This window comes from Argopecten irradians, chromosome 9 (genome assembly GCF_041381155.1).
Source record: "Argopecten irradians isolate NY chromosome 9, Ai_NY, whole genome shotgun sequence".
Lineage (NCBI taxonomy): Eukaryota > Metazoa > Mollusca > Bivalvia > Pectinida > Pectinidae > Argopecten > Argopecten irradians.
In genome coordinates, this window is record NC_091142.1 from 12,205,698 (window position 1) to 12,218,285 (window position 12,588).

The 12,588-nt window shown below is 32.6% G+C and overlaps 1 protein-coding gene across 1 annotated transcript; it reads left to right on the forward strand.

The window, feature by feature from the left end:
- Positions 1 to 4,140: 4,140 nt before the first annotated feature.
- On the forward strand, positions 4,141 to 9,457 carry LOC138331482 (putative tyrosinase-like protein tyr-3). The gene is made up of 4 exons (XM_069279146.1): positions 4,141 to 4,317; positions 5,334 to 5,750; positions 7,046 to 7,173; positions 7,929 to 9,457. Exons 1-4 carry the CDS (start codon positions 4,216 to 4,218, stop codon positions 8,803 to 8,805), a joined length of 1,524 nt encoding a protein of 507 aa, XP_069135247.1. The 5' UTR covers positions 4,141 to 4,215; the 3' UTR covers positions 8,806 to 9,457.
- The last annotated feature ends 3,131 nt before the right edge of the window (positions 9,458 to 12,588 follow it).

Here is a 12,588-nt window from a genome sequence, read left to right on the forward strand (position 1 = left end):
TTGTAATGTGTACACGGATTATGACATGCTGTATCATCAGAATGACATTGGAAAATGACAGGCTGCCATGTATATTATTATTAGGAACGACGTCATATAATATATATTCTCGGAATTACAATGAATTAACTCTTAATATAGACCCCTATACTCACTCGATAACGATCTGTTTTTAAATACTTTAATCGAAATTACTTATGACTTTTAATAATAGAGCTTATCTCTTTTTCATTTAAACTGTTCAAGTTTACTATAGAGAAGTTGTGAACCACGATTGTAAAACAAATGTCTTTACCCTATTAAATGCATATCCTTTTTGCATATTTTAGGATTAAATGACTTAATTAATGTAACAATATCTTAAAAATCGACGAGTGACAGAAACTAAATTGATTTCGTTTCTGCACCACAGTTAGTCAATTCGTCTAAATTCTTGCATCGGTAGGAAAATACAATAGCAATAACACCAGGAAATGACATCCACAAGACGCTTATCTTTTGAAAAATACCACTGTTCTCCTTGTTTATAGGAAATTGTATTTCACTTATACCATTAAAAAACTATTATCTTTTATTCTTAAAAACCGTAAATTTCTTCACGTTACTGCTACCTCTATACCTATTCGGCAAAATGTAAAACGTAATAAATACATTCAGCTAGTTTCAAAAAATTATTTTCTTATTTTATCGTTATCTTTGTATCTAATAAATAAGAATAAAAAAGTATTTTTTTACAGATAAAAGTAATAACTCTAATAGCTATGTTCACTTTCCCATGTTTTTCCATATTAACATTTTATAAACCACTTACAAATAGAAAAATATTCATTTCATGGTTTTCATGACATTATGAATATTCATGAACATTCAGGAATATGAGCTGATTGTGGTGAAAGGCCAGATATCTCTCGACCAATCAGAATGCAGGATTCTCACTTGAGACATGATAATAAATATTGACCAAGAACATGGAATTAGGCAGTCCGGAAACTTTGTAATCCGGGTTGTTTAGGCTGGAATCGAAGACGTCAAGATTGTCGTTAGTTCGCTGCATATGATTTCATACTTAAAACTACATACCACACACATCAGACATTTATGTGATAAAACGATTATTGGTCAAATAACCTGACATTTTTTAATCCACGAAAAGACATGTTTTATATTTGATATGATTTAAATCACTAAATCAATATTAAGTTTGTATGTGTGTATTGTATGTGTGTGCATTGTATGTGTGTGTAATGATGTGTGTGAGTGTATGCATGTAATATGTATATTTGACCTAATTAGTTATCTCCTCTATATATTTTTTTTTATTTTTTTTTATAATTATTCATATAAAATATATGAAAATATTACTACTTTATTTATCCACATAATTAAAGAGTTTATATCGGCTTCGCCTGTTACATAGGCAATATTTCTTCACGTGAATTTCACGTTATTTTTTTCACGTGAAATTCACGTTATTTTTTTCACGTGAAATTCACGTGAAGATTTTCACGTGAAATTCACGTGAAGAAATATTGCCCGTGTATTCAATCCTTTTGATAGGATATCTGGTCAATAAAATTTGTTGATATGAAATTACATATATAAAAAGATGAACATGTCATTGGGAATGACTAAATATTGGTATGTTTATATACATTCAAAACATGATGCGCATACTTGAACACTAGATATTGTAATGTGTACACGGATTATGACATGAATGACATCATATTATGTATATTCTCGGAATAACAATGAATTAACTTTTAATATAGATCCCTATACTCACTCGATAACGATCTGTGTTTTAATCATCTTGGAATTAGCCAATCTGTGTTTTAATCATCTTGGAATTAGCCACGATTGACTAGGTTTAACAATATAACTTAACTCTTATGGAGTTTTTCTTTTTTTATTTTAATGTTCTAGTTAACCATAGAAAAGTTGTCAGGAATACAACTACAATTGTGAAAAAATGTATGTACCCTATTTAAAACATATCCTTCCGTACATTAATACATTAAAAGATTCAGAGCTACAACATCTTAAAAAACGACGAATGACAAAAATCTTTTACTTAAATTCTGGAAATGGTAGAATCAAATACTTTTTATAGATGGAAAGGTCTAAAGGTGTTTTATTAAAATTGTGAATTGTATGAGCATGGAATCTCAGATTTCCTCCTGGGGTGGGTGTCAAGTTTACGTTAGTTTATATATGAAAAACCCATTTCTTTCATTGATGTATTACGAAGTATTATTATTAAATGAAGTCAACGTGAATTAAAGCCGTAATAATGAACACCCAACATAACAAAGGACAGTGCTCGTGAAAGATAAACTTAATGATATGTATTTCACGAGACCTATCACATATACCATCAGAAGACTTTATCAAAGATACTCTTAACAATATGTATTTCACATATACTTTCAGAAGATTTTAGCAAAAATACACTTAATGATTTGTATTAACAGAAGCCTATTTTTTATACCATCAGAAGACCTTTAAGCAAATATAAACTTTATGATATGTATTTCACATATACCATCAGAAGACTTTTGTACCTTCTTTTCCCGTTTGAGATGGTATTCATGCATTATAATATTCTTGCTTTCAGATTGGTCGACTCTTTTGTTTTTTCAAAAACCCGATAATGGTGCGAAAACCTGACGTGACGTTACGTATTGATTTGGAAATATCATCCCTTAGAAAATTCATGGAATCATACGTTTAAACGTATTTTATTTCATCAAGTAGTCTGGAAAAAATATTTATAAGCATTGATGTCACTGTTCATCGCGTTATGAAATAAATTTTGTTGGCAAACTTTTGTGAATATCTGCTTCGCGGATTCACACAGTTTTCAAACAAAAATTCTTTCATAACCCGATGAAATTAAAAAATAGTGACATTAATGCTTTTAAATTAATATTGAGTCGATTGTGGTTCATTAAAGACATGAATATTCATCAATTGACTCTCATGAACTTTTATGAATCCATGAAACATTTATGATTTTTCATTTTGTCAACATTAATTCATGAACATTCATGGATATTTAATATTCATTCAAATGAATGATATTCATGTATTCACATACATGTATGAGTATCGTAAGTATATAATGATGGGATACATTTGAGGCCATGGTGTTGTTTAACATCAACAAAACATAAGAAACTTATTACTAAGTGATAAGAATACATACCTCAGTATTCGAGAATAATGTACTTCACATACTTAATTTATAACTTATACTACATATATGTGGTGAAAAATGACCACGGATTATCATATGTCCTCGTAGTGAATCGTTTTAAAATCACTGTCAAGCAGATATCTTACTATCTGTAACCTAAGTCTTCGAAATCCTTTTTTTTCATTATTACTGCGACATTCCTGGTTAAAAAGACTACAGTAGCAAATGTGATGACCTAGTTACCAAATGTGGTGACCTACATACCAACTGTATACTATGTAGTTACCTTCTTCTCAACAGTGATTTCTAATTTCGAAATATCTCTGTCCAACTTCCCATAATAGATATTCTGTTATAGAAACCGATGACATGTTTACCAACTGACGATACGAGATATATAACTGACTAGAAATTATTTAAACTAAATATCACGTCTAAAGCTGACAGTTAGATTATTAAATCAATTTAAGACTTAATCTCCAAGTTTTTCTAGTTGTTCTGATATATACATATCAACAACCTGTTTTTATAGAAATAATGATATAATAAAACATTTTTACTTTGAAAACAAATATTTAAGTTACATAGTTGAATCCAGTCATCAATAGTATGAGAACAATAGAATAATACTTATTTATTCAGTTTTAAATAAAAAAAAGGATGACCATGCTTTATTTAAGCGAGTGTTAACCGGATCTACGAATATCTTAAGTGGTTTTTAATTCCTATCGATTAACCTTCTTATTCTACGTCACATCTATCAACCTGTACATGGGTTTCCCAGAAAAAGATTAATCGGATTTTATGGGACGTTATGTTTGTGTTTCGTAATAATTATTTACAAATACTAATTATCTACATTAATTGATATCATAATAATAATAAATAACAGAAAAATGGTGAAATTCAACGAAAAAGGAACGGATAATGATTTGTTAATTTCCAAATAAAGAGTTCATGGGGGTTTTCCATAATTGTTGACCACGCGTGAATTACTCAAACAATTTTGTATCTGGATGACAATAAAAAATATCGTTTGTGGTTATAAGAAACTTATAAAAGACCACATCATTCAGAAACTTCACCAGATCGAATTTGTCAACCCGAAAGTCATGAAGGTAAGTAAAACTGTGATATTTCGACTTATGCTCTAGTTATCTGTATGCTTTGGCTCTACAGAAAATAAGTACATGGTTTTGACCCTTTTAGACCCAAAATCCATACAAAATTAATCAAGCATTTAACAATTAACTCATTCACCCACAATGTTTTGAATAAGTTTTTATAGGGATGCTCATTATTATTACCTGAATACGAAAATGGATGAAATTGATAGACAATTGCATTTGCATATTTTCTATATTTTATGATGAATATTTAGAATACTTTCATTTTGATCACCTCACATATGTGCCGTAACTGGACGAGAATTTTGACATGACTTTTTTCTTCAGTAATTTATTGAAAACCATTAGGTTTGATGAATTAAGTTGTGAAAAGTATTACAATGGACAAACATATATGATGCCTTATAAACATTAGTTAGCATTAGTTAAAATACATTATACATTGTAAGTATTGTAATTATCAAAATGTTGGTTACTTTTTATGGCAAATGGTGGTGAATAACATATTAAAAGCTCTTCTTGATGAAAATTACGGCACATATAGCTTTAGTAATTTAATTTAGAGCTAAAGGGAAATGTACGGACTGCATTTCATGATGAATATTTAAAATAATTACATTTTGATTACTTCATAAATTTTAAGGACTTTACAAAATCACAAAGTTAGCGCTAAAGAGAGTGTGTTCATTGTTTCCAATATTAATTTAGTTAACATAACAAAAGTCATTCAAAAGGATTTCCGGAATACTTTTCTCGTTACTTTTTCAGGGTATTAGAATTTGTAAGGTATTTTGTATAAAATAGTAAATATTACGAATTTGTATTCGATTTTATCAAATTATTATCGAGATTTTGCTGCGAGATTCGTTTTCTATATAGATATTAGTTATATGCACAAGGACTGGTAAATAGTCTCCCCAATATAAATTGATATCTATTAAAAGTTTAGATTTTAACACGTTCAGTGCCACCGACATATTAAATTTGTTTTATTACGTCCATTTCAGGCCCTACAGTCCTTGAATAGTTTGGTTTTAGCCTCCATCGTGGGGTGTCTGTTCGTCAACATCACAACAGTGAAGGGTCAAAATTCCCGACCCAATCACATCCAAAATTGTCAGCAATATCGTGATCGTCGCGGTCGATTTGAGCTAACCGGAAATGACGACAGTGTTTATTGCTTGCAGCAGAATCTGTATCAATCCGCCTTGACGTCATCGCCTTTTAATGTTTCCATAGTTTATGTCGAAGCGCTCCTGCAAAGAGCTCTATCTAGATGTTCAACTTTTAATTTTCTATTCGGACGAAATGCAAGACAACGTAGGAAAAGGAGTTGTAGCTGGGAACGGAAAGAAGTCCGGATGTTGTCAAGATCAGAATGGCGTCGATTTACCAACCGCCTCAATATTCTAAAGAGGCCAGTCGTGAGTCACCTTTTCATATTTTAAATCTATTATTCATAAATATTACTCGACACGCATTTGGACTATATCAGTATTTTGAATTGACTAGTTTAGAGTTGATACATTCCAAATGACATCCTCGATACTCCAGGGGTTACTGTCATTGATGTTATACCCGCCCTTGGACTATCTCAACATAAAGCTGGATTAACAGAAGATATAGTCAAATTCATCCTTTGATATACAAAGGAATTCTCTGCGGGCCTGTGATAAGTCGAATTTATTCTTATGAACTGCCTCCAGGTTTACTATGGGATAGTCCAGAGATGGATATAACATCTTTGAGAGTTACCAATGGGGTATCGAGGATGTCCAAATGACAAATAGACCGAACATTTTTCAAAAACGCTAGTTACTGATCATTCATACTGGTCTGATGGAATTAATGATCAATTATCGCGCATCTGTACTCAATTGGCGTACTGCACAACAATATCGTTATTTCTCCTAGGTTATTCCAATTATGAACTTTGTGTCAATGTTAAAATTATAAAGTAACTTGCGTTTCAAGTATTGCATATTAAGTATTGCATTTTTTTCCAATTGATAGTTATGCATTTAGTATGGTATCGAAACAATTTTCAGAAACATATATATTTAATTTGAATTTCCTGTTGAAACTGTACTCCGTAGATGATTATATTAAATATGTGTACAATTCGTATCCATGTGCATATGTACAATGCGATCCAGGAATTCAAATAACCTAATTGACAATCTCCACAGTGATCATGTCGGCATATCTATCCGACTATCACTTCGTCATTCAAACTTTTGTTTACTTGTGACGTTGACCAGTTAACCACGAAACTTAAAAAAAAAAAAAAAAAAAAAAAAAAAAAACATCAACAAGAAAACACTTAACGAAACTTGTTTGCGGAGGATGTAAATTGAACTAACATTCCTTTGTTTATAAATGATATTGATATACGGTAAAAGCACTTAGTCGGTAACTATTAGATTTGATATGCAGTGGAACTTCTCCAAACAGAACATGGTCAGTGCATAGAATTTTGGCCAGTTCAGGGAGGGTTCAGTTTGGACAAGTGAACCGAATATCGATCTTTTTGTGAAGTTATAATCACTATTAATAAAGAGGAATTCATTCCGTATATCACATTCGTGCTCGGTTTTGAGAAGGATCGGTTTTGGGAAGTTAACTGTATATGTAAGATTAATAACTTGTCCTAAAAATGTAATCCTAAATTTCAGCATGCGCAACGTCCAATGCCAATGACTTACTTCTTTCTTTACAGAGGCTCCTAGGGGGAAATTCCTTCATCCCATATGATATAATTTCTGACATTCATCGCAGTGATGTTAATATCGATGCAGCACACGGAGGACCTAGCTTCCTTGGCTGGCACCGAGTCTATCTTCTTCTGTAAGTTCAACTCAGTTCTTAAATCTTCATCCTTTTGACTCATCTGAAAGTTCAACACAGTTCTTAAATCTTCATCCTTTTGACTAATATGTAAGTTCAGCTCAGTCCTAAAATGTTCATCCTTTTGACTCATCTGTAAGTTCAACTCAGTTCTTAAATCTTCATCCTTTTGACTCATCTGTAAGTTCAACTCAGTTCTTAAATCTTCATCCTTTTGACTCATCTGTAAGTTCAACTCAGTTCTTAAATCTTCATCCTTTTGACTCATCTGTAAGTTCAGCTCAGTTCTTAAATCTTCAGCCTTTTGACACATCTGTAAGTTCAGCTCAGTTCTTAAATCTTCATCCTTTTGACTCATCTTAAGTTCAGCTCAGTTCTTTATACCAACAAAATGTTGGGTTATTTGTATACAAAACAAAATACATGTACGCACACGTCCCATTTATTACACCAGAATCACGCTCACGCTTATATGAACTATATATCTATGCAAAGATATTTTGTAGTAAGGGATGTTTTTATTTATTATGGCATATAAAAATTATCATGGTTGCATATTATGTGAAACATTTCACTTCGTGTAATCGACAAAATCAATGATATTTAATATGGTTCAACCTTGTTACACAGACTAATAGTTGTTGTTTATAATTATTTTACTCGTATTATCATTATCGTATTATCACAAATAAAGCACGTGAAATAAGCACCATATATAGCAACTGTAAGTGTAACATTTATGTACTATTTTGTAGATTGGAGGCTGCCATTGGTATGCCCGTACCTTACTGGGATAGTAGACTGGACTATGATATGACAGAGCCAACAGACTCCGTGCTTTGGTCGGACGAGTTTTTTGGCCCTGGTTTTGGAGTGGTAGATTCTGGACCTTTCGCTGGATGGATCACTGCAGACAATATATCTCTTGTTCGAAACATTGGAAGCCGCGGCAGTCTGATATCAGATGCTATGTTTAATGATATATTACAATATACAAATCATGATCCGGTCGTGGAGCCAACACAATTCCCAATCAGGTCAATTGAATTAATACATGGTGGACCTCATGTTTGGGTTGATGGGCAACTTTCTTCACTCCAGACGGCATCACAGGAACCAGTGTTCTTCCTTCACCACGGCTTTGTCGATTACATATGGTACGTCTTCAGGAAGCAAATGCGAGAAGTTGGGAATATCAATCCAGCATCGGATTATCCAAACAAGGGACCTACTTCACATAGACCACAGGGGCATATGATACCGTTCGGAAACCTCCGGAACATACAAGGATACAGCGACTTCCTGGAGAGCCTGACTCGTTATCAGACGTCCCCGACATGCCCGTCATGTGGAAGAAGCAGGTATCTGGAATGCGATCAAACCATAAACAGATGTAAATCCAAAACCCGGCGACAGTTTCAAAATAGCATCTCCCTCGCTGATGTTTCAAGTGGCAGACGGCAGCCTGAAAACATCGTTTCCCTTGCCGATGTTTCAAGTGGAAGAAGACAGCTTGAAAACATGGGGCCTATATATCTGGGTGAGAAATTCAAGTCCCCATACACCGACAGAAGAACACGAGGAGATGCTTTAAGGTTCTTACCGCTGATCCCTAGACAAACACTTGTTTAGCTACCAAAATGGCATTTCTGTCTATTGTGTCATGTGAATTGTAACAATATAAATCTTCTTATTGTAAAAACATTGAATACCAATGAAGTATTGATTTATTTTTAGGACATTGTTTGCATTTATAATCATCATGATAATCATTATCTGTGTAGTTAAAGTCACTCGCTTTACAAATATTTTTCTTTTCTTTTTGTGTTTGTGTGTACGTACGACTTTCAAGTGATTACCTTTATTTATACTAAGAATAACGAGCTTGCCAACACTGCATCACATGATGCTTAGTCTTGTTATAAGTATAAACATTAATTGTGATATGTTCTTATTTAAATCGCCAATAAAATATTATCTTATATTATGTAATATATGCCTCTATAATATGATAATCATTACTTTTACAATAAAACAATATTCGTCATAACGGGTTTTTTTTTAATTTTGTTTTCCGTTTTTGTTTTGCATGATATCTTCAATGTGAATATATCCTACCATGATATATGTAATATAAGTTAGAACTGTTTGAGTTGTAAATTATCGACTGTCAACAACAAAAAAGGTTTAAAGAAAACAGTGAATCTTTTAAAGATGCTCCGACGCCGACGAATGGTATTTTACTGTATCAAAAACAGAAGCAGTCGAATTAGTATATCTCTTTTCAGTTACAAAAGTTATTTACATTAAATCATTACCACCAATTAAAAGTTTGAGTTTCTTCTTTTGATTCAAGATAAAAATATATTACAAATAATTAATTGCATCCTGACGGGAGGGGGAGGAGGGGCAAACATGTCTTTTTACCCCATCCCCTATTTTCACCGAGAGAAATGTTCTAAAAATGCACATTTGAAAGAAAAAGTGTCCTTCTGCACATTTTTGTACTTCATTTTAGAAAATTTTCCGCTGCGCGACGCGTTTCCTAGAACGTTCAAGCACGTAATGGTCAAACCTTTAATAATGAAATCAAGGGATTATATTACATTTGTATTTCAAAAAATGCTTCTTAAAAGATTAATTTGTTTAAAAATGGCTTAGCAAGACAATCAATTTATTATTATTTTGAGTTACACAATGTGCCGAAGGTGTGAATCCGGTATGTTCAGATCAAGCTGGGTTACATAATGATATGACAATACTCACAATTATCTTTTCTAAATGCAGGTAACTTAAAGTGAATAGTCGGGCAAAGAAAACCAGTCTAAATGCGTTCATTGGCCTTCCAAAAGTTCTCACATATTAATACGACGGTCAAGTTCTGCTTAGTTTCCCAGTTCTGACCATTAAAGTAAAGAAAAGTTGAAAGCATTGAAAGCGAGGCTGCGTGGAAATGTAACCACGGACATAGTGAGCCGGGAGGACGTTTTAGAATTTCCATACTTTAAATTAATTTCTTCGTACGCAGACAGACTTTGACGAGAGATTTTATTTTTCCATTTCATAAGAAATTATACTGAATACATTCACACCATTTTAACCGACTTTAGCCATCCTTGCCCGACTGTTCACTTTAAAATAGAAAAATTATATTGTAGAAAACGCTTTAAAATCATCTTCGGCGTTCGCAAAATCATCAAAAGACGTCGTACAGTTGATATTAGTCATTCTAAATCGTAATATTTTTCTGCGTATTTCTCAATTTCCTGTTAACAAAGTTTATATGTAATCATATATGAAAAAAGTATATAAATTGCCACTGCTAATTAAAATAAACTTTCCTCACACGATAAGCAGTAGATAATTTGTATTTGTTACTTAAAGAAGATAAATTGAGCATGTGTGTGTAAAATTACCCTTCCGGTAGTGAAGCAACTTTTCATTTTAAACTGACTTTTAAGTAATGCAAAAAATACTAGACATACAAGGCATCACAAGAATTAATTCCTGTATGCGAAATATCATAAAGAGGTGTCCACGATTAGGATGAAGATTTAATTATAAGGGCGTTAACTCGTCCATTCTTACGACACCCAGCTTACAGTTTTGCAAACAACCTTGATCCATAGCCTAAGGTAAACTGGGGATTGTTCTATATACATCTGTACTGGTGAGCGAAAACTATTAGTGTATTTTCTATCTCTATGGAATGAGTCAGTTTGTAGAGTACGTAATTGCTTGAGATAAATCAGTCTAGCACATGTCAGAATTTATTGCCAGTATTTGAATATAATAAATACCAATTAGATATTGCTTTTTGTGCATCAAATATGCTAACCTATCATCATGATTTGAAAGAAAAAAAGGTTCAAAATACTCTATAAGGTAAGCAAGATAATTTTATTCCTTTTAATTATCATTTGCATTAGTTTGCAAAATTAAGATTTAATTATCTCTGTCGCAGAATATATAAAATAGACATAACCGCACGTGTTGGGTCGTTGTTTCAGGTCCTGCTTAGTCTGAAATGTACTACTACTCACAGATACTACTCTCATTACGACCACCTCTGTACAACGACAACCTCTTTACAATGACCACCTGCTTAAAAAGACCAATAAGTTGGGTTCCTAAAAGGTCAATCAAACACAATGATACCCGAGTATAAAGGTCACTTACTATACGACCACCTCTGCAAAACGACCACCTCTTCATTAATGACCACCTTCTTAAAAAGACCAATATATTGGGTTCCTAAAAGGTCAATTTAACACAATAATACCTGAGTATAAAGGTCACTTACTATACGACCACCTCTGCAAAACGACCACCTCTTCATAATGACCACCTGCTTAAAAAGACCAATATATTGGGTTCCTAAAAGGTAAATTTAACACAATAAGATCTAAGTATGAAGATCGCTTACTATACGACCACCAATTTACAACGACCGCCTGCTTAAAATGACCCATATTTTGGGGTCTCAAAAGGCCAATTGAACACAGTCAGACCTGAGTTTAAAGAAACCTTGGTTATATTTTTTATTTAACGACTGTAAAGGGTAGTTTGCAAATTGCATTATTTAAATTAAGGATTGATTTTTATTTTGACTGCATAAACATTAGTTCGGTGGCATATGTCATTCTGTGGTCTTCTCTAGATGAAGATTGACACCATACATCAAATTATTCATCGGACTACCCTTTTTTTCAAAAAATTGTGTCATTTGTTTTTGACCCCGTGGAAGGGTCAAGGTCAAGACAACGAACATTGAGTGCGGGTTTTTTGGCGCTTCTTAAACAAATATATTGGTTGTTAACTGAGTTCAGACAACCGTTTACGCAGTCAAAATGATGACCCCAAACCTAACATGTATATTAAAGTCTCTGTTTTGGATTTAGAAAGAATTAAGTAGGTAACTACGGTCGCTGTGGCTGCTAGGATAAATAGACTGTGTATACGTACGCCAATGTATTACGCTTTACCAAACCAAGGTAGAGAAAGATGTCAATAATTAACATTAAAATAATAATAGTGAATCATAATGACGCTATGTAAAAATTATATAAAAAAAAAAAGAAAAAAAAAGATGATATTTCACCAGTATCCCATCTGTCCAACATCATTGGAAAGCCATAATTGACTTATAAAGATAAATAGTGATATTTACATAAAATGGTTTATAGTTATACGTGTGATTGCGTTTGCATATTTATAAAATGGTACATTTCCTTGTTAATCATATATAAGCTTATATGTTCACCATGTTTTAATATAAACCTATACATGTATATACATCATGGACTTTATAATGTTACTAGAATTATCAAAATCCTTTCATGTCTTTCTTTGTTTACCGCGGATATAGACTTTCACTATATTCAATGATAGACGGTTGGATTCTTTACTCGGTAT